At 35.8% G+C, this 26,994-nt stretch overlaps 1 protein-coding gene across 2 annotated transcripts; it reads right to left on the bottom strand.

The window, feature by feature from the left end:
- Window positions 1-18,567: 18,567 nt before the first annotated feature.
- Window positions 18,568-26,705, bottom strand: LOC133807492 (probable amino-acid acetyltransferase NAGS2, chloroplastic). Of its 2 annotated transcripts, none has more exons than XM_062245810.1 (10): window positions 26,280-26,705; window positions 23,083-23,170; window positions 22,691-22,899; window positions 22,343-22,494; window positions 21,488-21,905; window positions 20,500-20,597; window positions 19,949-20,060; window positions 19,654-19,813; window positions 19,255-19,327; window positions 18,568-18,994 (listed from the first exon to the last, which is right to left on the bottom strand). In XM_062245810.1, the coding sequence occupies exons 1-10, from the start codon at window positions 26,673-26,675 to the stop codon at window positions 18,847-18,849; spliced, it is 1,854 nt and encodes a 617-aa protein (XP_062101794.1). In that variant the 5' UTR covers window positions 26,676-26,705; the 3' UTR covers window positions 18,568-18,846. The 2 variants fall into 2 exon arrangements, with proteins under 2 accessions (XP_062101794.1, XP_062101793.1); XM_062245809.1 differs by lacking the exon at window positions 26,280-26,705 and adding an exon at window positions 23,387-24,000.
- Between the last annotated feature and the right edge of the window lie 289 nt (window positions 26,706-26,994).

Below are 26,994 nucleotides of genomic sequence, written 5' to 3'. Positions count from 1 at the left end.
ACCCGAAACATGTAAGTGGCGTAGGCCACTCTCTCATTACCACCTACTCTCATGAAATCCAAGATGGTGGTTATTATAGTCATCCATTGTTCAGCCTTTAATGGGTCTGACCTGCCCTCAAAAACTGAAGGGTGCTATTTTCTAAACCTCTCATACAGGGGTTCCCATTTATCTCCCCATGCCTGGGGCTGAACTACCGTCGGTACCTCTGGCTGTAACACTGCCGATACTGCGGGCTCTAGGTTCCCTGTTGGAACCTGTTGCGGTCTCAAGAGGCGAATCTCATCTTCTTGCCTTTGTAACCTGGCTTGCATATCAGCAAGCACCTGCTGCCAGTTCTCTGGAGCTGGCGGTGGGGCCTGGCCCTGGTCATTCTCTTCCCTGTCCTGTATCTCTTGGCCAGCCAACCTCTCTGACCTTCAAGGAAGCATACTGATAACTATCTCACTCTACAGTGATCAAATTGGTCGTTAGGTAAGTAATAACTATACCTCTTGCCGCCTGACGGTCCAAGATCGAACAAACAAATAAGACTGCCAACATAATATATTCAATGATGGTGCTAATAAGCACTTCCTGATATTTATTAGCAATTAACAATGCTAATAAACATTTCTGGCATTCATTAACAGTTAACGATGCAAATAAGCATGTTCTGACCTACATGTCCATATAATAACACTAATAAGTGGTTCTTTTGCATTCACAAGCAATAACAATGCTAATAAGCATGTTCTTTATCATTCATGCAACAGTCAAGGGCCAGGCCCTATCAGAATATCTCATGATCCCTAATTAGGCATGCAGATAAGACATATACATTAATTTTAAATAGTTAAGCACTTAATCACATAAGTAGTTACCAAACCTTGAGTCGAGCTTGTCTTTAGTGGTGAGTGTACATGCCTGGCCAGTCTTCAGGAACCCTTAAACCTTGGTAGCTCTGATACCAAATTGTAACGTCCTCCTAATCCAGGACCGTTACACTGTGTACTTTAAATAGTGTCAGACTTGCTAATCAAGTCATTTGGTTATAAATGTGTAACTAAGGTTAATGTCAAGGGTTAGGGTTAAAAATTTTTGTCAAGAAACATTGACCTTTCATTTAAAAGTTTCATACATACATGGGATCCCAAAATGTTACAAACAAACATTTAAAATGGTATATACAAATCAAAAGTTACAACAGCCGGCCTAAGCGGCAAAATAAGGGATACAACCCTAGTTCCTCTGAGATATCCTCGACCGTGGTGGACGAGCAGCCGCATATGTACACGCCGCCATTGAAGCTTTCCAATTCTTGGCTGGTCAATCTTTCCTTTCCTCTTACCTGCACAACATAGCACCCGTGAGCCAAGGCTTAGCAAGAAAACTTAAACATGTGCATGAGTAGTGAATACGAATTCCAAATACATATATAGCATGCCCAACAGTAATAACGTACTCATGCATGCATACAATTACAAATAAATGATCATTGGATCATTCTGGGGCCTGCTGCCCTGAATAGATGACCATAGAGTAAACTCGGGGCCCTATGCCCTAGCTATGTGACTATAGAGTCACCTGAGGCCCTTGCCCTCAGCTCTGAGTAACTAGCCATAGAGCTATCCAAGCGCTTTGTTTTCCAATGACCATAGGGTCAGCCAACGTAATAGTATGTCCCTGATTGGGCCTAAGCCTTTCGACCAGTGCGCTATTGCCGCCCTTGACTAATAAGTCAAGCCCTGAAACAGGTATTCAGATACAGATACAGATACGAATAAGCATACTTCAGACAATACAAGTATGCATAGTAATAACCATGTTCCTTAACGGGGTCGAACCCTAACTACACAGACCATGCGAACAATCATATAACACTTAGCCAGAAATGGAGCATTCAAGCATGTTTAGTCAACGAGCACAAACATAACTCAATCACAATCATTCTCAGGGTCCCGAGCCTTATTCATAGTTATAATCAACAACTGAGCCAAACCCTAACCACATATATCGCGTATTGGGTGTAGTTTTCTTACCTCACTTTCGATTACATCGTAATAACAAGAACGAACCTCGAGCATGATCCTTTCTTGAGCCGTAGTGGTACCCTAGTCATAACCAAATAAACGATATTCATCAATATCGAGTAAATAATGGCTTTCAGACCGAGTCCTAGCCTCCGGGACCTCGAATTTTACTAAACTAGGTAGTAGAATCAATCTCGAGCTCTTAGGTTTGAGTTCCCATTACTCAAAACATAACCTGGCCAAAGTTTCCCAGATGGGCTGCGACTGGACCCTAAGGGTCACGACACGCTTCCCAGAACAGAAATCCCCCTGTCTGGAATTCGAGACACTGGCCACGACTTGCCCTTGAGGGTCGCGGACCGCCTCTGAAACCGAAACCCCTCCTGGGCCCTCGGTTCACACAGGTCGCGGCACCCCAAGAACAGAGTTGCGGCGCGACCCTACGAACCCAGATTTCCCAGTATTCTCCTCAACCAAATCCTACCAAAACCACCCCAAATAATTCCTAGAACCATAATTCAATCCCCAAAACAGAATCAATGTAATACCAGCAACAAAACCAAACCTAAAATTTGACTAAAAGCTCACCAAAATGCACAATCAACCACTTAAGCCACAAAGCTCAAGGACACCTCAAGAACTCTAGAAAATCATGACAGAATTCAACTAAACAGGGACTAAAGCTTACCTCAGCTGTGTTTAAATGATCTCCTAGCTGAAACCAACCCAATCCTAGATTCAAGCCGTCAATTTCTATAATTTTCCATCCTGACCCCCTAATCAAGGCCCTAAGCCTCATTAGGTAATTTGGGAAGTTACATAACACCCCCAAAGCAGGGAAAGTAACCTGATTAGTACATTTGGGTTACCCTTCCTGGCTAGCGGATGCTATGACTGAACTTGATAATACACGAGGCGCAGGACTCGAACCTGCGCTAAGAGATTTGTTTGCCGGCGGGCTAGTGGCTTCTCTCTTCGAAAACTTAAATTGGGATGCAAACACTGCCCCATCATCAGAGTCCTCATCAGAGTCTGCGGGCGGGGTTTTCCCTTTCCTTTTGAGTTCAAATGAACCCGCAACTTTTTGGGGTAAGGCTTGTTGGGATGGTCTTGGTGGAACTTGAGAATTAACCAAGCTAATATTCTTGCCAGTGATATTGAGGGCAAGTCTTGAGATTTCCACGGAAGATATTCTTCTGCCTCTGGCATCCAGAGCAGAACGATACCTTTCATAAGCCATTTGGATCTGAGAAACCATCCTCTCGATCTCTTCAACAAAGATCGAAAGGGCATAAGATGGTAGGGGGCGAGAAGTGAACCACTTCATCTACTCCTCACATGCCTTGTAACATCCGCCTCTTTACATTCACCCCACATGGCCCGAACCGTGGCAGCATTGGGATCCATGTAGGTTGTAAAACAGAAATGAGACATGATCTTCATGCAGTATGAGTTGCAGACCATCCAGATGTTGATGGTTGAATCCTTAGACTCATGAAAGAAACCTCTTTGCATTAAAATGTTTTCCCTTTCATCCCTAATTTTTATGGTCGACCAGAAACAATCTAGGGCAAGAATAAACAAAAGTGAAACACATAAAAAAATTGGGCATATATGTATGAGTGTGCTAAAGCAAATACACTATCAAAAGCAATAAGGCAGAGATCCTAGTTTTAGCAATTAAAACAGAATTGAAGATACTAAAATTCTAAACTTACTAGTCATGAAATTTCTAGCAAGTGGAAATATGTTGCGAGGTAGAAATCTGGGGGTACTATTTGTTGGGAAACTTATACAGGATCTTTATTTATTTTCATGTAGATCTAATATTAAACAAATTAATATGAGATAACCAAGAACATATTTCTAAAATTGAATTCAAAGATAAATAATGATAAGAATACTTACATTATACGCAGTGGAATAATAGAGTCCTTCCTTCAGTTTCTCTAACCCTTGTATCCTTTCTGTCACGTAGTATTACCAAGAAACTGAGCCGATCTTCTATTATCTTCACAGTCTTCCAAAGTATCATTGGAATCAACTAGACTAGAGTGGGAAATTCTCAACACATGAGATAGATATAGAGAGAAGAAGAGAAAAGAACAAAGAGGCTTAGAAAATGAGTTATGTTAAGAGAGAATCTAAAACCTATCAGAAAACTAGTGTTTGTCATCTTAAATCTGACTTGTCCTGTGACTTCTGTTTTTAACTCTCTCTTAACATTCCTTTTATAGACTCAATTAGGTCATTTATTTAATTAAAAAATTAATAAAATAATAGTCAATTAACAACCCTAGGTCGAAATTATCATGGGCTTTAGGCCTGTGAAATTTCCCATTTTATTATAAGCCCATTGGACTTAAAATCAAGGATTGTATTATATTTTATTGATTTAATTAATTAAATAATTATTTAAATCCTTTATCAAATTAATTATTTAAAATTTGAACCTTGATTTAAACCTATTTATTAATTTAGATACCAATTTATCTTAATTAATAAATCTGCCATAATTTCTCTTTTCTTCTCAAAATTACATAACTCTGTGAAACTATCCAAAATTGACCTGGTCAACTTTAATAATTAAATCAATTAATTGAGACTATCTAGATGATTTTATCCAAGGTACAGTGGGGACCATGGGCCTATGAAATCAAGCTCCAATAAGTTATCATAAATCTAACAAATAAATTTACTAACTTATTAATTCCTCGTGACTCCACTAAAGACTCAGAATTTCACTATTGAATTCATAGAACGCTCTATAACAAATATAGATACGCTATCAACTATCCATTGTCACAACCATAATTGGCACTCAATCCTCTATAGACGGTCTACAATGAGATGGGACTAAAATACTGTTTTGCCCCTCAATGTATTTTATCCTTAAAACACTTAGTTCCTTGTAAATGATATTTCAGTAAACTAATATTAATTACTGAAATGAGATCTCTATCATTTAACACCTTGAACCAAACTAAAAGGAAACCATCGTTTCACTTCTTCATCAGAAGCTATAGATGTTCATATCTATGATTAACACTCCCACTTAATTATACTACCGAGTTCCCAAGATGTAAGTATGGACTAGTCCGTAGGGTAAGCTAGTAACGAACAAGTCAAAGAACTCAAATAATAAAATCATTTAGAAGACTAACCACTCAGAATTGAGATTGAATTGACCTATGGTCAACTATATGATATGACTAGAATAGATAATAACTGTATATTTACTTATCCTATCAACTGTCAATATCGGTCATGTCCGATGTAACAAATACATCTGATCTTATCTACTTTTCTAATGTTCTAGAAAGAACATAACACCACAATGTGTAAGTAGATCATATCATAGATTGACAAGTCAGTGTAAATCATGTGCACTGACTAATCATAGGACTAACTTATTTTGAACATATAATCATATTTATATTCTACTGTGATTACGTCACTATAAATACGATTAGCTATATGCTCAGGATTTAATATAAGTTTATATTAAAAAAATAATCATGAAAATAAAACATGTGAACAAAGTGATTGACCAAGTCAAAAAAATGATTTCTATTCTATTATTGATAATAAATGAGATTACAAAGAAATTGAGTTTTAATTAGGGCATAAAACCCTAACAAACTCCCACTTGCACTAATTGAAACTAATGCCTTAATTCTACTAATCACATTTCCTTGATATGCTTATCAAATGTAGCTTCTGGTAGTGTCTTCATAAACGAATCTGCAAGATTGTCTTTAGATGCAATCTTCATAACCTTCACATCTCCCCTAGCCACATATTCTCGAATAATGTGATACTTCCTTTCTATATGCTTACTCCTCTTGTGACTACGAGGTTCTTTTGAGTTGGCTATCGCTCTTGTATTATCACAAAACAACACAAGCAATTTATCCATTTCTAGAATAACACCAAGATCCGAATAGAACTTCTTTAACCAGACTATTTCCTCAGCTGCTTCCGACGCGGCTATGTACTCAGCCTCCATGGTGGAATCTGAGATTGCAGACTACTTTACGCTTCTCCATATCACAGCTCCACCCCCAAGAGTAAACACCATTCCAGAAGTAGACTTCCTATCATCGACATCAGTCTAGAAATCTGAATCGGTGTAGTCTATAGGGTTCAGAACACCACCCTTGTAGACTAACATATAATCCCTAGTCCGCCTTAAATAGTTCAGAATATGCTTAACTGCTATCCAATGTTCCGGTCCTGGGTTTCACTGATATCTGCTCACTACTCCCATTGCATCTTGTCTAGTACACAACATGGCATACATCGGACTTCCAACTGCAGATGCGTGAGGAACTTTTCTCATTGCATCTCCCTTTTCAGGAGTCTGGGGAGACTGCTTCTTTGAAAGATGAATTCCATGGCAGGATGGTAGACGCCCTTTCTTGGAATTTGTCATTGAGAAAAGTTCAATCACTTTATCAATGTAAGCTTCTTGAGATAGAGCTAAGAGTCTGTTCTTTCTATCCCTAATGATCTGGATACCTAGAACATAACTTGCTTCACCCAAATCCTTCATCAAGAATTGAGTGCTCAGCCAATTCTTCACATCTGACAATTTCTTAACATTGTTTCCAATGAGTAAGATATCATCTACATAAAGAACAAGGAATACCACTATTTGATTTGCCTTCCGTTGGTAAACACAAGGCTCATCAATATTTTTTTCAAAGCCATAGGTTTTGATTATTTCATCAAACCTAAGATTCCAGGAACGAGAAGCTTGCTTAAGTCCATAAATGGACCTATTCAGCTTGCAAACTTTTCCTTCTTGTCCAGCTACTTTAAATCCTTCTGGCTGATCCATATAAATGTTAGAGAATATATATTATTGCTCAATGGAAATATAGAAAAACCAATTACAACTCTATGCAAAAATACAATGGACAAGATAATATTTATTGAATAAGTATTACAACTCAATTGCTAAAAATACAAGTAAATCAAAAGATGTAGAAGAAGAAGATTACAAACTCAATACTATAACAATACAAGTAAATAAGAAATAACAAGAGGAACAAAAGAATGAAAACACAAACAAACTCTCACACAACCAAAGTGTAGAGTAGTGGGGATCACCAACTTGAACAAGGTTCAAGACCTTTGTTCAAAAGATTATTTCCCCCTATTCTCTAAGCACTAAGGGATCTCTCTAGGAAATAGCTCTCTAGAATTATCAAGCCTTTTGGTGTATTTTTCAGCCAAGTGCTTTGTGGATGAAAAATTGTGTGTCTTACAAGTGAGCATTAGGCTCCTATTTATAGAGTTTAGAGACACCCTTTGAATTTCAAATTCCACCAACCCCCATGGCTGTTACCAATGATTAATTGGGTGTTTTATGGAATTAAAATAGAGATTTGGGAGTTATTTAGCTGTTGGAATCGTTCAAAGTTGGACAAAAAACCAAAATTATAGAAGCTGTCAGCCATTAGGGCTGCGGCGCTCAGTCAAGTTCAGCCACTAGGGCCGCGGCGCTTGTTCCAGGTGCCGCGGCGCTCAGTCAATTTCAGCAACAAATTTTTTCAGTTTTTTCCAAAACGTTCCAATTTATTCCCACTTGATTTTGTAACTTCCATACACAATATGGGAGTTAAAATCATATCTCTATCAGCCATTTCTCATATGGCTTTATGAAATCCAATCTCAAATGTGTAACATATAATATACACATTATTGGGTAATATTTGGGAGTTACAAATTTGTAACTGATTTTGTAACTCCAAAATATGTCACATTTGGACACACACATGTGTCCAATTTTGTGACTCTCAATAATATGTTACAAGGTGTGACAAATCACATTTGTGTGACAAATCACATTTTGTCACATTATTTAATCTAATATTATATTATATGAAATAATATAACAATAAATGACTTCGTCAAGCTTCCCATTAAGAAAAGTTGTCTTGACGTCCATTTTCCAAATATCATAGTCGAGAGCGGCTGCTATGGATAAGAGGATGCGAATGGACTTGAGCATGGCTACCGGACTAAAAGTTTCCTCATAGTCCACACCTTCTCTTTGGGTATAACCCTTTGCCACTAATCGAGCTTTATATGTCTCGATATATCCATCAACACCTCATTTCTTCCTGTAGATCCACTTGCACCCAATGGCCCTAAAGTCATTAGGTGCTTCCACAAGATCCCAGACGGAATTTGAGTACAAGGACTCCATTTCCTGTTTCATGGCTTCGAGTCATAGTTCCTTTTCAGGGCTAGCCAATGCCGGTTTGAAAGATAATAGATCATCATCACTAGTGTCACCAACAACCATATTGGTTTCACCATCCAAACCATAACGAACTGGGTTCCTAGAAACCCTCCCACTATGACGAGGCTCCGTGACTGTTTGCTCAGGAACAGTGGTACTTTCTTCATTTAAATCGACTTGCGTCGATTGGACATGAAGAGTGGGAATTTCTTCATCAACTCGCATTGGTGACGATGGAACATTGGTTGGAGTCAATTCATTAACCATCTCCTCTAAAACTACTTTGCTGCGTGGTTTGAAGTTTTGGTCATAGTAATTTTCTAGAAAAGTAGCATTCGTAGAAGTAAACACTTTCTTTTCAGAATGACTATAGAAAAGTCCACCCCGAGTATCTTTAGGATAGCCAACAAACATGAAAACTTCAGTTAGCGGTTCTAGCTTTCCTTCCTTTTTCCTCAGGACGTAGGTGGGACACCCCCAGATTCTATAATGGCGTAAACTAGGTTCACGTCCATTCCAGCATTCTAAAGCTGTTTTGGGGATTGATTTAGACGGCACGACATTGAGAATTTCGTTCACGATTTCAATTGCATGTCCCCAGAACGAAGTTGATAGAGTTGAGTAACTAAGCATGCATCTAGCCATTTCCAATAAAGTTTTGTTCCGACGTTTCACTACACCATTTTGTTGCAAAGTACCTAGGGCAGTAAGTTGTGATAAAATCTCATGTTCAGTTAAATGATCTTGGAACTACATATCTAAATATTCTCCACCCCTATCAGATCACAAGATCTTTAATGTTTTACCTAATTGGTTCTGAGGTATCGCTAAGAATTCCTGAAACTTTGAAAATGTTTATGATTTCCTATGCATTAGGTAAAGACATGAGTATTTAGAGTAATCGTCAATGAAAGTGGCAAAATACTCAAAGCCACCCCTGGCTTGTACATTCAAAGTTCTACAAACATCTGAATGCACAAGTCCAAGTGGTTCTTTGGCCCTATCACCCTTTGCAGAGAATGGACGCTTGGTCAGTTTGCCTTCTAGACAAGATTCACAAACAGGTAATTCACCTAAGGTGAGCTCCCTCAAAGGCCCGTCCTTTGTAAGTCTTTGAATCCTATCATAGCCAATGTGACCTAGTCTCAAGTGCCATAAATACGTCATATTATCGTTATCGGTCTTATGACGTTTATTGGTCCTAGGTCTAGCTACTTTGAATAAATCATTGTTAAGAGCGAGGGGTTCGTTAGGTCACAGAATATAAAGCCCGTTTTCCAAACATGCAATACACAATTGTGATCCATTGAAGGAAATAGATATATTAGAACTTGTGAAAGTCATAACAAATTGTTCTAATTGCAATATGGAAACTGAAATTAAATTTCTACTAAAATCCGGAATAAAAAATACATCTTTTAAAATTAAGTATTTATTTCCAAACTTTAGACGAGCTAGTCCTCTAGCTTGGACCGCAACGAACCCTATGCCCAACTCTAAGCTTTAAGCCGCCTTCGTCCACTTCCTCCAACGATTCAAGAAGCTATAAAGAGTTGCAAACATGGTTGGTAGAATCAATAATCCAAACAGATTTATTATTCTCTAAAACACATGTTTCCAAGATAAGTGAACTATAATCATTACCTTTATTTTTCGCTGCTAGAAACTTGGGGCAATCCTGTTTCCAATGCCCCTTCTCTTTGCAGTGAAAGCACTTGTCTTTACCTTTCTTGTTTATCCCCTTAGGCGTCTGTGCATTTGGTTGTGCACTCGTCTTTGCAGCCTTTGCAGGCTTGGGGTTGTTGTTTTGTCCACCTTTCCTCTTGTTTCCATCTTTCGAAGACAAAGTTGGGTTAGCTTCAGCCTTAGCAGGATCAACAGCAATAACAATAGTCTTATTTTCTCCTCCTTTACTAGGTCCACCCATGATAGACTTGAAAGTCTGAAGCTCGGTCATGAGCTGTGTCAGACCATAGTTGAGTTGATCACGAACGTGCGTACACGGTATCATGCGAGCATTTACAGCGCCATCACGAACGTGTGGAGACGTTGCTATCCAAGCATTTACGGTGCCATCATGAACGTGCAGACACGGTGCTCGTTCTGGGGATTCCTCAATAATGACGAACTCAGAGTTGTCACCAATCAACTCTATGTTGATATTCTGCTTCCATTTAAGGAACTTTTCTCCAGTGAGTTTCTCCATCGAAAGTTGAGAAAGGATGGGAGTAGACACATACACTACTTAACTTAAAACTACTAATTATCAATAAAATAGAAATCAATCACATTTGCTCAATGAAACTCCTATTTACACAAATTTTAAGAAATAACACGACATATATAAAAAAATATGTAAGATATGAGAAAAAAATACCAAAATAATCATATCTCTATTTCTTTAGGTTTTTAACTAATCTATGATATCCTTGTCCTAGTTGGCGATAGTAAAAAAATACCACTAGTTAAATAAAGTTGTAAACTTATTTAATAATAGACACTATTATTAACAACATACTATTCGATCAAAATAAGAAAACAAAATCTCTTATTTTATGAGCTAGACCCACGGTTTTGATAATCATAGATTTAGTCCTAGTAGTCACTGTAGGGATGAGTATAGTAGAATTTGACCTATAATTATCTATCTTTCGAAATCTAACATTGTTAAAATAACTAATGAACACCTTCCGTAGGGGGACGAATCAAAGCGTCTCGAGGTCCCATTAAGTTATTGACGTTGTTAAACAACCGGTGGAGATCGAATATAATTCTTAAAATAAGCTCATTATAAAATTAAAATTTGTATTTTTATTATTTTTCGAAAATTAATGTCTGGTTCTCCAAAAAATTGTAAGATTAGAATTTTTAAAACCAAAGTCCTATAATTTCCTATTAATTCTAAAGTGTCACATTGAAACAAATTCAATTAATTTAGAATTAATTTGTTGCTAATCAATATTTAGGTTTGACTAATATAATGAACTTATACAATTAAGTCCAAGTCAGATAAATATGCCTTAACAATTGGGCTTGTATGGAGGGGGGCTGGGTTCAGTATGTCGTTCCCACTACAAATGCCCCCAAACTTCCATAAAAGGTCCAAAAGACAGGAATTTAAACATTCGTTTTATTAATTGTTACTAATTGATTAGACTCAATATAGTCATGCAAATCAAATGGGCCTTCGCAAGTGGAATCACCCACAAGAGAGGAATTTAAACTTTACATTTTCTAATGGGCCCAAATAAAACCTATCATTTTATGAATATTTTATTTGGCAAAATCTATATATTTAACAAACATATGGGTCACTATATGCATATAAGCCTAATTGCAAAAATACCACATATAGTGCAAACAGACATGTTATAATTGGATGAGCCTAATCATGTTACTATATGAGCAAGTCTATGAATTTATGAAAAAATACCACAATTTATTTCATTTGAAAAAATACCACAATTAATTTCTAGAATTTATCCAAAAAATTCGAATTAATTAAATTTTTACAAAAATAAGTCAATTTAAATGAAATTTATCAACAATAAACTTGGTTTAGGTTAATTTGAAAAAAATATATCAATTTAATTTAAATAGGATTTATCAACAATTAACCAAAGTTAATTTAAATCTCATTTAAAAAAATATTTTATTAAATGGTTGAAAAAATGATATTTTTTACTATTTAACCAATTTTAAAATTTAAAATTAATATCTTAACTGTTATTCAAAAAATATCTTGTGTTGTTACAACAATAAGCTAATATTTTAACCATTTGAAAAAAATAAAATATTAATAGTTTTAACAACCCTAAAATATCTTAAAACATTTAATCAAATTCAAATATCCATGAAAATATCTACCTAACAAATTTCAAATAATTTAAATATTAAAAACTATAGAATAAAAAGATATTTATATTTTCAAATAAAGATTTAACAAAAATATCAAGTATTTAAAAGAAAATATCTTAAATATCTAATATCTTAATTCTAATATTTTAATATATTAAAAGATTTAAAATTAAGTTGTTAGTCTATTTTTAAATTTGAATTTGAATCTTTGTAGAAAATATCTAATTATTTAAATCTCAACCAACAAAAATATCTTATTTAAAAAAAAAAAAATTAAATACAAAAATAAATCGATATTTTTTGTTTTGATTATAAATAATAAATTTCAAAAAATTTATTAAAATATATATATAGATGAACAATACTCGTGATAGATACTATTCACCGTGTGCATGTGTGCAGGGAGACGCGCGCGGGCTGGGCGATGTGCGTGCGTGTGCGCACGCTGGTGGCTGAGAGACGCGTGCGGGTGCGTGCACGCGTCCACGCTCTGGTGTGCGCACACATGGGCAGCCTGCAATTTTTCAAACCAAAAACATTTTCTAATTAATTTTTAACATGTTTTACACAAAATAAAGCATATATAAAAAAATAATGGCATAGAAAACACAACAAAATCACCTAAAAATTGCTAATAATCACATAAAATCAATATGCTCCATAAAAACATGAAAATCCATCCAATTATTTAAACACATCAAATAATTCAATTTTTAACATGTTCATGCATGAAAATAAAGATTACCAAAGGCTCTGATACCAGTTGTTGGGAAACTTATACATGATCTTTATTTATTTTCATGTAGATCTAATATTAGACAAATTAATATGAGATAACCTAAAAACATGTTTCTAAAATTGAATTCAAAGACAAATAATGATAAGAATACTTACATTATACATAGTGGGATAATATAGTCCTTCCTTCAATTTCTCTAACCCTTGTATCCTTTCTGTCGCATAGTATTACCAAAACTGAACCGATCTTCTATTATATTCACAGTCTTCCAAAGTATCATTGGAATCAACTAGACTAGAGTGAGCAATTCTCAACACATGAGATAGATACAGAGAGAAGAAGAGAAAAGAACAAGAGGCTTAGAAAATGACTTATGTTTGGAGAGAATCTACAACCTATCAGAAAACTAGTGTTTGTCATTTTAAATCTGACTTGTCTTGTGACTTTTGTTTTCAACTCTCTCTTAACATTCCTTTTATATACTCAATTAAGTCATTTATTTAATTGAAAAATCAATAAAATAATAATCAATTAACAGCCCTAGGTCGAAATTATCATGGGCTTTAGGCCCGTGAAATTTCTCATTTGATTATAAGTCCATTGGAGTTAAAATCCAGGTCTGTATTATTTTCTATTGATTTAATTAATTAAATAATTATTTAAATCATTTATCAAATTAATTATTTAAAATTTGAACCTTGATTTAAACTTATTTATTAATTTAGATACAAATTTATCTTAATTAATAAATCTGCCATAATTTCTCTTTTATTCTATAAATTACATAACTCTATGAAACTATCCAAAATTGACCTTGTCAACTTTGATAATTCTAATTGATAATTAAATAAATTAATAAAGACTTTCTAGATGATTTTATCCAAGGTACAGTGGGGACCATGGACCTATGAAATCAAGCTCCAATAAGTTATCATAAATCTAACAAATAAATTTACTAACTTATTAATTCCTCGTGACTCCACTAAAGACTCGGAATTGCACTCTTGAATTCATAGAATGCTCTATAACAAATATAGATACGCTATCAACTATCCATTGTTACAACCATAATTGTCACTCAATCCTCTATAGACGGTCTACAATGAGATAGAACTAAAATACTATTTTACCCCTCATTGTATTTTATCCTTAAAACACTTAGTTCCTTGTAAATGATATTTCAGTAAACTAATATTAATTACTGAAATGAGATCTCTATCATTTAACACTTTGAACCAAACTAAAAGGAAACCATCGTTTCATTTCTTCATCAGAAGCTATAGATGTTCATATCTATGATTAACACTCCCACTCAATTATACTACCGATGTAACGCCCCAACTCCTGGGACCGTTATGGTGTGCCTTGTAAATAGTGCTAAACTCGCTAATCGAGACATTTGGCCAAAATCATGAAACTAAGTATGATTAGCGGTTTAGGGATTAAAAATTTGGTTAGGATGTAACGTTTCACTAAAACGTTTAATATATACATTAGGATCCCGAAGATAAAGTTTCAGAGTCTATTACAGAAAACATTTACAACAGGCCGTTCTAAGCAGCAAAACAGGGTTCAACCCTAGTTCCACTTTAAACCTCGGCCGTGGTGGTCGAGCAGCTGCATATGTACACGTCATCACCTAAGCTCTCCAACTCAAGGATGGTCCAGCTTCCTCTTGCCTTTACCTGCACCACGTAGCACCCGTGAGCCGAAGCCCAGCAAGAAAATACAATAAAACATGATATAATATCAACAACGATCATAATAACCATTCAGGACTATCAGTCCAGGCAAATAGGTGACAATAGCCAAAAGTCACAATAATGAGCATCGCTCCTTCTAGCCATGTGACGATAGGGTCACCAGGGCTTAACCGATAAGTGATTCTTTCTTAAGTTTGATTAGGACAGGTGCAAGGTGACTAGTCACCAACATAACCTTCCTCACGACTCTAGAGTCGAAACTTTGGACAACGTCCCTTAGCCATGTGACAAACGGTCACCGGGGTCATATACCTTGGCTATAGTCATCTGGTTGTAGACCAGGCAAGCGCTTATAAGTTCTTCGACTTTAGGGTCGGTCCAGCATTAATGCCATAGAGCCATTCAATGCGTGATTCTCGACTTTAGAGTCGGTCCCTGACTAGTCAGTGTCTTTCACTAGTAAGACATGCCACCAATCACATATCACATATTCCATATCCATAAACGAGGTATTTAGCATGCTTACTAAACAGGTATTAGTACTATTAGGGCCATGCATCAACACAGAGACTCAAGCTCTGAACGATATCATACTCAGTATATAAGGCATGTCCCAATCACATGTTTCTCATGCATCATATGCAATAAATCCAGCAATCTAACATGCACCAATAACAGCCATGCATGTCACGTTTAATAGTCAACCAGCATGCGTCAAGAATAGCCATGCATGTCATACATAATAATCAACTGACATGCTTCAATAATAACCATGCATGTCATACTCATTAATCAACCAACATGCATCATAATAACCACGCATGCCTCATACATAATAGCCAACCGGCATGCATCAATAATAACCATGCATGCCTCATACATACACAGGGTGCAGTTTCCTTACCTCAGATTCGAGCTAGAACCAATATAAGAACGACCCTTGAGAACGATCAACCTTTAAGCCTTTAGCGGTCACCTAATCATAACCAAATATGGAACATCATCAATAACATGATAATTAAAGGTTCCACACCAATATCTAGCCCCCAAGAGGTCAATCCAAACTAATCCAAGTAGTAGGGACACTCCCGAGGCCCATAGCTAAGTTTCCGGGGTCAAAACGAGCAAACGGGGTGAAAACAGGGCAAGGGCTGCGGCCCTAGCACCTTGGGCCGCGGCTCCCTCCATCAAGGGCCGCGGCGCCCAGCAAGGGTCACTTCCTGACACCTGCTTCTTCGAACTAGGGCCGCGGCGCACAAGAACAGGGCCGCGGCCCCCAACCTTGGGCCATTCCCAAACGCGTTTTAAACACTCCAGATCCTCCAAAAACATACCCAAACATTCCCCAATCATCAAATCAAAGTTCCCAAGCTTCCCAATACTCCAAAACCTTCAAAACCCAAAGCTCAAAACGACCAAAAACTCAACAATTAACAAAGTCCAATTCTAAGCTTCAAAACTTTAAAAACTTAAAACTTCAAACTTAGATTACCTTCGATTGGGTTGTTTCTCGTCAAATCCTTCGGTTAAGAAGCTTTTAATCTTTCCTAGGATCGCTATGCCTCGACCCTCGCTTGATTCCGACTCCTAGAACTCAAGATTTCCTCAAAAAGGCTCAAACGGTAAAACGGACTGTTTTGAGAGAGAACGAGAAGTTTCTAACATATGTTCTTATCTGTCAAGCTACTTCAAGTTTAAGTAACCTCAAATAAAACCTAGTGCTCGGGGTCCCGAAAACACCCCCGGGGACACTATAGTCAAAACTTCCAGAATTTCACCCTGATCTCAAATATTCCCAATCTATCACCAAATAAACATTTCTATTACCCCAAAATTGACCCCGTTATGACAAAACCGCTAATCCATTATATATGACCGTCTCATGTCGAATAGCTCGAATATATCTCCATAATAATGAAATCTCATTCACATATTACAATATGCACCCAATTTACAAATATGCCCTCAGCAGGCCAAATTACCAAAATGCCCTTATCATTTTAAATACTCCCATACGCATGCATTTATCATCATATAATAATATAATTCACATTAACATGCATATATTCATTTTATAACATATTAAATCAATTATGGCCCTCCCGGCCTCCTAATCAAAGTCCTAAACCTTATTAGGAAATTTGGGGCATTACAACCGAGTTCCCAAGATATAAGTATGGGCTAGTCCGTAGGGTAAGCTGGTAACGAACAAGTCAAAGAACTCAAATAATACAATCAGTTAGAATACTAACCACTCAGAATTGAGATTGAATTGACCTATGGTCAACTATATGATATGACTAAAATAGATAATAACGGTATATTTACTTATCCTATCAACTGTCAATATCGGTCATGTCCGATGTAACGAATACATTCGATCTTTTCTACTTTGCTAACTTATTTTGAACATATAATCATATTTATATCCCATTATGATTACGTCACTATAAATACGATTAGCTATATGCTTGGGATTTAATAGAAGTTTATATTAAACAAATAATCATGAAAATAAAATATGTGAGCAAAGTGATTGACCAAGTCAAAAAAGTGGTTTCTATTCTTTTATTAATAATAAATGAGATTACAAATAAATGGAGTTTTAATTAGGGCATAAAACCCTAACACTATTCCCCGCCAACCGAATAGACATATTCAATCCAGTTCTTGTTGGAGTTGTCGTAATCAGTGAAGATGTATCTATCCTTCCTGGGAGACAAGTAAAATTTCTTCCATGATTTGTTATTGGAAGACTTGTTGTTTGATTTGGTGAAGGCGGCGTAAATGTCACCAGATGTCATTGGATCTATTCTCATGCGTGCCCCAAATATTTCCTAGACGACATTTGGAACGAACTGGAAAATGTGAGCCTTGGAGCATGAAACAATTTGTACAAGAATTGCATGGAGAAGGAAACTGAGATATTCGATGTGCTTGGAACTAAGCACTATTTTGTCTGGTTTAACGACATCTTTGTGTCGCCAATTAAGCAATTCGCTCTCCGTAAGTTTGCGAATCGTGACATTCTCAGGTATGTCATAGTCCGTGAGCAAATGATCGAGATTCGTATGGTAATTCCTTTTCAAATTAGGTTCTGAGGATGGTATGCGGGCCATAATTCACAACTTTTGGGAGTAAAAGTGTTCAAGCCTTACACAGTTCTTGAGAGAGAAAGGACTAAGAAAAAGTCTGGTTGGAGAGGTGAATAAGAAGAAGGAAGAAGCGGCCTTTTATTTTCCCCATTCAAATAATGAGGGAAGTTAAATTGCCAACAACTATGGGCGTTCCCCATTGGTCCTTGATTCTCGGGAACGTGGGATATGATTGCTGAAACCGACCAAACCATGGTTATAAGCAATAAATGCTTACGGCGTGATTAGACCATGGATATTTTTGGAATAATTATTCGCAATGATTGGCCCACATCGACGTCCGCAAACGACTGAATATGGGTCGAGGGGGCAGTTGTTGGAACTCAAAAAATGTCGCATTGGGCCTAAGACCAAATTTGTCATGTGGTGTTGGGCTCAAAGCTTTTTTAGCCAGCCCAATTAGTCATTTCTTTTTAAAAGTCCAATATGGGGCGTTTAAGTTAGTAATCACTATGAATACAAAGACCGCTTCAACGCAGAAGAGAAAGTAAGCCCTTCTCGTAGAAGCAGAAAATAATTCTTATTTTATTTTTAATATGATCTTTAAAGGAGTATGATTAGAAAAGAGAAAGTTGGTTATTCAACAGATTTTTCTACTGTTACTCTACTTGAATAAACACTCAATGGATTTAGGCATTGGAAAACTTTCTTGCAGGTAATCTCAGATGTTTTGTTCATTTCAGAGATTCAAAATTCTAATTAGAGAAGGGATCTAAAGTGTTGTATACCCCTGTTGTGATGCAACACTCCCTACGCGTGCCACTGTTGCAGCTCAGCGATTAACCTTGTCAAATCCATAAGTTTAAGTTGGATCATTTTGGGAAAAGAAAAAAAAAGCATCCCAAAGGATCAAGAATATGTAATTAATTTAAGATAATAAGCTATTTTATTGTATAACAAGTAAATGAAAACAAGGAATACAGATTAGCGTTCTAATTTTTTCAACCCGTCAGTACCTACAAACAACATACGAACTGAGATACGAATAAACCTGCTCAATAAGTAGGAGCAGTAGATGGATTTCCCAACTTGCAATTGCAAAAGAGTTGTATCTTCAAGTTCTAGACATGTATTCAGCCCTTCTCCAAAGGGGACTTAAAATACACTTTCTGATACTGTTTATCTCTTAACGAATGCTGTTTATTGTGATTCCACTGGTATCAGGTAAGAGCTTCTTCATGTAGTACTTTGACCTGCGGGAAAGATTGATCCTCTGCCTTCGTTTCTCTGGTATTGATTCAATTGAACATTCCGAGAACCCTCGCCTAACAAACCTGTGTCACATAGAACAGACCTGAACTGTTATTATAAAAAATCAACATGAAAAAGGAATGGATAGAAAATGGCAAAAGATGTGGCGTCTGAACTATTATGCCATCAAATGACGCTATTGAAGAGCAGTATTTCACACGCTACTTAGCAAGCTTTTAACTTCACTGCATGCTTGTGTGCGCTTGTATATGAATACTTGTGAAGCCAACACTATCATTATGCAGAAAGAACACAAACTTCTAGTGGAAGTTCACAAACATACCAATCTGCAGTCCTGGTGGTAAGCAGGAAAAGATTCTCCAATCCGATAGAAGACGCCTTCTTTTCAATGTAATCTGTACACATTTCATAATTTGATAAAAGATTACACATTGCAAAGTACCACTGAAAAAACGCTATAGTTGGTAGACATGCACGGAGGGAAAATAAAATCAACACTAATATGTGTGTACATGTGCACACCATATTTCCCGTCTTCAGTAAATCAAAAACATAAGAAAAGGCCAAAACGCAAAGGCTGCTATTAATTTTCTTTTGGCCCTTACATGTTTTTTGTATTACAATAGAAGCACAGTAATGCTAAAGTGACGAGAATAAAAGACAGGAACTAGATAAATGATATTTCGGTAGTTTAAATACTTAAAAAGATATTCAATAATACCAAGTAATTTATCTCCTTGCCCTTCTCCACGGCATTTAGGGGAAACAGCAATAGCAGCAACCTCTCCACATTTCTCCTCCAAGAAAGGAAAAAGAGCAGCACAAGCAATAATCTGGCCTTCTCTTTCCACAACAACAAATGAATCCAATGTCGCAAGAAGCTGTTACCAACATTAAAAGAAAAGAAATATTGAATCCAGTTAAATAACCAATTCACCAAAAGAAATAATACCCCAGGAATATGATGAATTTTCCAATTTCTCAGTAAATATTGGTTACGAAATAGAAATATAAACCTCTTCATCAGTCCTGCGAACCAATGTACCAGATGCTTCCAAAGGTTCTATGATTTCTCTTATTCCAGAGAGATCTGTTACCCTAGCCATCCGGGTTCCTTCATAAAGGTCACTGAGAAAGGAAAATATAATGCAACAGTCAGTCCACTGATGTGCAAGAGCTTACAATATCTGGAATCAGCACTATTACCACATTATTCTAGCCATCATATATCAGTTTCATAATTTAAATTTCATAACATGCCGTAAGAATTTAAAACTCTCAAAGAAGAGGCTCAAGCAGATTCAACTAGAGAAAGCTTTAAAACAACCTACCTTTTAAAATTTTAGCAGAGTCAACTGCATCACAAATTAGCTTTGTGGTTACTATAATTATTTCATTTATTCAATCTGATATCATAAAATTTGTCATAAACCTGTTAATTTTTCAGCAGAATAGCTATACTTCACTGAAAATTTGTATTCTTCACAAATAACAGAGTAATAGAAGTATGGAGAACATCTTTTTTCGCTACAAACTTTATAGACAACATTGACAACAAAAGACATACCTAGCGACCATCGTCCCCATTCCATCTCTTGTGAATAATTCCAACAACAATACTCCGCCTTTAGTGCCATCTAACAAATGCACTCTTTGAACACCTCCCTGGCAATAAAAAAGAAAGTACCATTGGCAGGGTGCTTGACGCTCAACAAAAAAAGCAGCTGAAACTTCAAAGTATCTGAACACACATCAAGTGTAGTGATTTTCCAAGACCTGAGAATTCAATGAATGCCATGCCAAGGCACAAAGATATTATGACAGAATTCATGTACCTTCTAATGCTACAGACAAGCTTCTAATATTTCATTAACTGCAACAGAAGGAAATGACAAGTATATGAAGGAAAAAAAACCACCTACTCATAGTCCCAACTACCAAAGCTTATGCTTACTATTTTCTTGGGTATTAGGACAAGATCATTGATTACACTTCAAAATATATAGAAATTAACTCATTTTCCATCCTATATTTAAACTTTTATTAAAATGATTCAAAAAGTTTGCATACTGAATGGAAGCCAGAAGAGTATCATTTTCTCAGATAACGTTTTCATGAGAAAACATCCTACAACTCCAAATCAACATGTCCAAGTAGTGGCATATTCTTCTGAGGAGCCTTTTATTCATTGGTAAGCTGTGTATATATCAGCAGAAACTCAATCATTGTCATACTAATATCAAATTTACAAAGAAATCAGGATTTTTGGTCCTTTTCTCTCTCTCTCTCTTTTTGTTTTGTTAGACTTGGAGTTTAAATCATTAACTGCAGAAAGAAACTCCCACCCCAAATATAAATTGCATTATAACTCAAGGAAGATTTTTCCAAAATAACTTAAAGGATTTAAAAAATTATAAAATGGAAGGACCGAAATGAAATGAGAGAAATAGAGTAAAAATTAATCAGCGTAAAATAGAAACCATGCTAGGGCAAGCACAACACCAATTTTAGAGATAACCTATATGTGGATGAAGTATACTAAAGAAAGGGCTCACCCTACAAACAAAGGCCGCAGCAGCCAATTCTGAAAGGTAACCATTTGATCGACTTAGTCGCTCTTGACCTCCAATAGCAAAGCCCTGTTCACCAGACCACAGTCCATTTCCATTGTCAAAACCAACACCGTTGTGAAACATTGCACTATGTCTTCCTCTAAGAGCATTCCCATTCTGTGGAGAAGCAATATCTTCTTCATCACGTCCAAGGCAAGATATATCTTCTTCATCGACAGCCTTTACATAGCTAGCTGCAATCTCGCTCTGCTTAGCCCGTTGACGGATCAATTTATCTGCTTCTTCAAGAGTCAGGAAGCGAAAAAGTCGTCCACTTTCATCCAAAATTGGACCATCAATGATACAAATAAGCTTGTCAGCTTCAATAGCTAATGAAGCAGCTGTTGCAACCTCATACGTGCTGTAATAAATAGAAGCATATCACATCAGTGACCAGAAATTTATCATTTTTTATTTCAAGTCATTATGGATTGGGATACAGTTTGAAGTATATTATGTAGCAAAATGGCCAGGCCTAGAGGCGAAATTCTCTGTACAGATAGTCTAGAGTGAATCTGAATTATCCTGTAACGTCTTAAAAGACAAACTATTATTCTTATTCACTTATTCAAATCTTACATTATCAAGAAAATATTCGTTTTGAAATTATTTGTTACCTTCCGCAATGCTAATAAAGGCCAAGTCATGATCAATCTTAAAAAAGCACGTAACCACATAATTTTAAAGTTCCAAAGGCTAAAATCACTTCATTTAATAATTTAGTATTTCATTAAATAAAAATTTAATTTTAACCAAACTATAGGTGAGAGAGAGATGAATTCGGAGTGACAAACATACTTGCAGTTTAAAACTTCTCCAGAGCTGGAATAGCCCAGGTTATTCAATATAACAATACAACCACCATCCAGTCTCTCGCGCATGCGAGCCACATCAACTTTCTTAATTTCACCAGTTGCCCCATAATCAACACCTTCAACAACTCCTCTTTTCTACAGAAACAAGAAACCAGAAAGAAAATAATTTGCAACATTCTAATGAGAAATCCATAGTAAAAAAACAAAACTAAAACGGAACACTGAAAGCAGAACTTCAAAATTCAGGTTTCCAATATCATGGAGACAAAATGTAGTACTCTGGAACTGGAAATGTTGAATATTAGTCTTCAAACTGATAAAAGATTCTTACCTTGGCTGCAAGAAAGTTGCCACTGGCAACACTGACACCTACGTCATGCAAACGACTACTATCACCATGTCGTCGAATATTGCATATGGAGGGCCCGGGAGAAAGCTTTGCCTCTAACATCACACGAATCCCGCCAGCTGCTTCCATTGCAGCTGCTAGAGACTCGGGGTCTGTAATTCTATAACGACCAACATACTTGGGTTCATTTCCTGAAAGAAGAACATATTGGGGTCAGTTTCACCAAACCAATTCACAAACAAAGACCAAAAAAGGCTACTTTTTAGGTGGAGTACTTTGATAAAAGATTCAGTTGGTAAATAGAGAATCACAAACTTTTTCAGGAAAATGCAAAAAGGAAACGAAAGAGAAGAATGAAAATCAATTTCCCTCACCTCTCTCAGCCAAAAGCTTGTCAATTTGCACGTGGGTACCCGGAACAAGAACAAACCTGATCCCCAAATGGTGAAGAAAAGCAATATCCTGCATGCAATTGCACTTCAAACTCAAATAACTCACACCAAAAAGACAGCCTTTTTACAAGTATATAATATACTCTTGAGCTATAATCTTAAAGAAATATATATATATATATATAGCATTTTCTCAATAATATACACTTCCTTTTCATTTTCTCAATAACCAAATCAATTAGTTAAAATATATATATAGCATAAAGAAAAATGAGGGAATGGGTGCCTTAAGGATGGGATCCAAATGGGGGCTAGCCACGATTTCGCCGGAAATAATCACAACAAAGGTGCTTCCCCTATGAGCCCAAAGATAAGGCCAAGCCTCTCGAAACCACTTCACGAACTGCTCGTCTTCTACGGAATTATAGCTCTGTTCCAATTCAGCGCCATCTTCACCGTTGAACATAGTATAATTTGCAAGAGTTCCCCTCCTTCCACTAGCTCCACCATTAACGATACCTAGGGTTAACGATTCAGGGCAATGAAAACAGAATCGCTGAGCTCGGTTAGGTAAACAATGGAAACGAAAGCGAAGATTGTTGGGAACGGAGAAAAGTAATCGGCGGCGGGTTCGTATAGGAATGTGAGAGCTTGAGATTAAGGCAGTAGCAGTGGTGGAAGCCATGGATGAAAGAAATGACAAAACCCTACAAAGCTAAACCTAAACTGCACCTAATTGCATAGATAGATAATTATATTTACAGCTAAAAAGAAAATGGAAAAAAAGTTGAAGGAAGGAAACGAAATTAGTGTGGAGACCGGAGACATTCCACCATGGCTGCGGACTGCAGTGGGACTGGTACTCAGTCAGCAAATTCATGCTTCAACTACTCATGTTGACGTAAGCAAATATTATTTAGTCCTCGTGTCTTTTTTAATTTATATATATTTTTTTTTTGAGTAAGCAATTCTTAAATTTAAACTTTTGATTTTCGCCGCATTTTGATTGATTTCTCTACAACCCTAAATAATTTTTGTGCTTGTACTTTGTACAATAATATCAATTCTCCAGCCAAAAACAAAAATTTAATATTCAATATTTGTAACAAAATGGTTTATAACACTTTGGTTAAAGTTAATACATATTTTAACTCTGTATTTTATATTATTACTTGTAAAAATTAATTTTTAGATTTTGTAAAAGATAAATTTCATGTTATATGCATGATAACTTAGTAAAAATTTTTAATATGCCAACATAAGTTATTATCCTAAATATATAACAATTTCAATTTTTTAAATAAAAATACTTCTAACATTCAAACAACTATTTTCTCTCTTAATCCGTACTCTCTCTCTAACATCTCTCATGCTCTCTATTATTCTAATATTGTAGATCTTGATAAAATAACAAAATTTAAAAAAAAAAAATATGAAACCGACATTTAAGTAAAAAAATATAAACCTCCAAAGTTTTCGTCAAATTTCAGTGCAGAGTATCGAAATTGTATCGAAAAAGCATTGTTTTGGCCAAAAATCAAGTTTTCATGATTGCATCGAAACATCATCGATTGAGCATCGAAAAAGCATTGTTTTGGTCAAAAAACAAGTTTTCATGATTGTATCGCAAGAGCATTAAAGCATCATCGATTTTGCATCAAAATTGCATCGAAACACCATAAAAAAAACATCTAAATTGCATCAAAACGATGTTTTTTCGATGCAATTTCGATGCTCTTGCGATGCAATCATGAAACTTGATTTTTGGCAAAAATGATTATTTTCTGATGCAAAATCGATGGTGTTTCGATGCTCTTGCGATGCAATCACGAAAACTTAATTTTTGGCCAAAACGATGTTTTTTCGATGCAAAATCAATGATGTTTCGATGTTGTTGTGATGCAATCATGAAAGCTTGATTTTTGGCCCAAATGATATTTTTTGATGTAATTTCGATGCAAAATAGATGATGTTTCGATGCTCTTGCGATGCAATCATGGAAACTTGTTTTTTTGGCCAAATTGATGCTTTTTCGATGCAAAATCGATGATGTTTCGATGCAAAATCGATTATGTTTCGATGTTGTTGCAATGCAATCATGAAAACTTGCTTTTTGGCCAAAACGATGCTTTTTCGATGGTGTTTCGATGCAAAATTGATGATGTTTTGATGCTCTTGCGATGTTGTTTCGATACAAAATCAGTGATGTTTCGATGCTGTTGCGATGCAATCATGAAAACTTAATTTTTGGCAAAAACGATGCTTTTTCGATGCAATTTTGGTATTCTGCACTAAATTTTGACGAAAACTTTGGAGGTTCATATTTTTTCACTCCAATGTCAGTTTCAGATAATTTTTTTTAAAATTTTTGGTATTTCTTCGAGATCTACAATATTAGAATGATGGAGAGAAAGTGAGAGAATGAGAGATATTAGAGAGAGAGCTCGGATTGTGAGATAAAATGAGTGTTTGAATGTTAGGAGTAGTTTTATCTAAAAAATTAAAATTGTTATATATTTAAAATAGTAACTTATGTTGGCATATTAAAATTTTTTACTAAGTTATTATGCATATAACATAAAATTTTCGAATTAAAATTGTTCAACTTTACTCTTATGTTATGAAAAGAAAATTAAATATAACAATTATTAAGTAAAATAATTATGTTTTATTTTAAATTGTTAATTTTGTGAATTATTTATAATTTTAGTTAAAAAATTTTAATTACCCATTCAGTCCGAACAAAAGAAATATAATTATGTTATATTTTAGTATCACTAATCTGTTGATAATCAGACCACTTCCAGCTTCAAATATAATCTTAAATTTTAATTATTTATATAAATAATAGATAGAAAATGACAAATGGTGTAATTGATTTTTTTTTGGTGGGGGGGATGGTGTAGTCGTTTAGTGGGGAAACTACAGGGCAGTTTCGTTTCGTTCTTCCGACACAATATAGTGCCACTATCATAAATGATCTTCTTTTCTTTTTCCTTTTTTGTCTTCTTAAATTATCATAGCTCAGTTTCTATAAATAAGTAAATTAAATAAAAATAATAATAAAAGTGATTTGCAATCCTTAATCCATAAATATTAGATAATTAAAAATTGTGCACTAAACAAATCAAAAAGAGAATAATTAAATAGATGTATAAAGATGATGAAAAGTGGTGAACCTTGAGTATGGAATCCAAGCATGGAGCGGCTACAACTTCCGCAGACAACACCACGACAAATGTGCGATCCATGTGCGCAAATATGTACGGCTGAGCTTCACGCAAAGCCTCCACAAACCTCTTCCCTTCCTCCAATTCGCCAACCCCATGATTATTATTATTATTATAAGATCCCACCACCCACCTCCGCCGCCCTCCTCCTCCGATCACCAGCGACCCTTTTCTTTTCTTTCCCTTTTGCAGCCATACAAGCTCATTCAAACTCACCATGAATCTTTGATGATCATTATTTTTCACTTCCAAACCCCAACTTCCATGGCCAACTATCAAACTGGGCTTACTAAAGAAGTAACTTTGGCTGAAAATGTTGCATGGATTTGATCTTAAACTAGCCATATCCAGCAAGAGAGAGAGAGAGAGAGGCTATGTTAATCACTTAATTAATTCACAACAAGTACAGGAACATTAATATATAAATATGTATACGAAGGAGAATGACATTTCATTATTCACCATTCATCATTCATATGGGTCATGTCAATCCAAGTCCATGTCTATATTCTTAATGCCCTTCAATTCATTTTCATAGCCCCATTCGAGGGAAAAAGTAGAGACAAATTAGATTTGAAAGTGATAATGTTAATAATTTTATTATGGTCCTAATCTAGTGTATTGAGGTACATAATTGACTTTACACAATGCGTAGATGTTATTG

Source organism: Humulus lupulus, chromosome 1, assembly GCF_963169125.1.
Source record: "Humulus lupulus chromosome 1, drHumLupu1.1, whole genome shotgun sequence".
Taxonomy (NCBI): Eukaryota; Viridiplantae; Streptophyta; class Magnoliopsida; order Rosales; family Cannabaceae; genus Humulus; species Humulus lupulus.
This window is presented reverse-complemented; position numbering and strand designations above follow the sequence as displayed.

Bases quoted from the DNA above. Each gene is read 5' to 3' on its own strand.
- LOC133807492 (XM_062245809.1), bottom strand. From the start codon at position 23,785: ATGGCTTCCACCACTGCTACTGCCTTAATCTCAAGCTCTCACATTCCT. The intron at 23,171-23,386 runs GCACCCATTCCC...AATTGCATGCAG, and splicing joins ATTTGGATCCCATCCTTAAG to GATATTGCTTTTCTTCACCA. The intron at 21,906-22,342 runs GTATGTTTGTCA...TATTTATTACAG, and splicing joins GGAGAAGTTTTAAACTGCAA to CACGTATGAGGTTGCAACAG.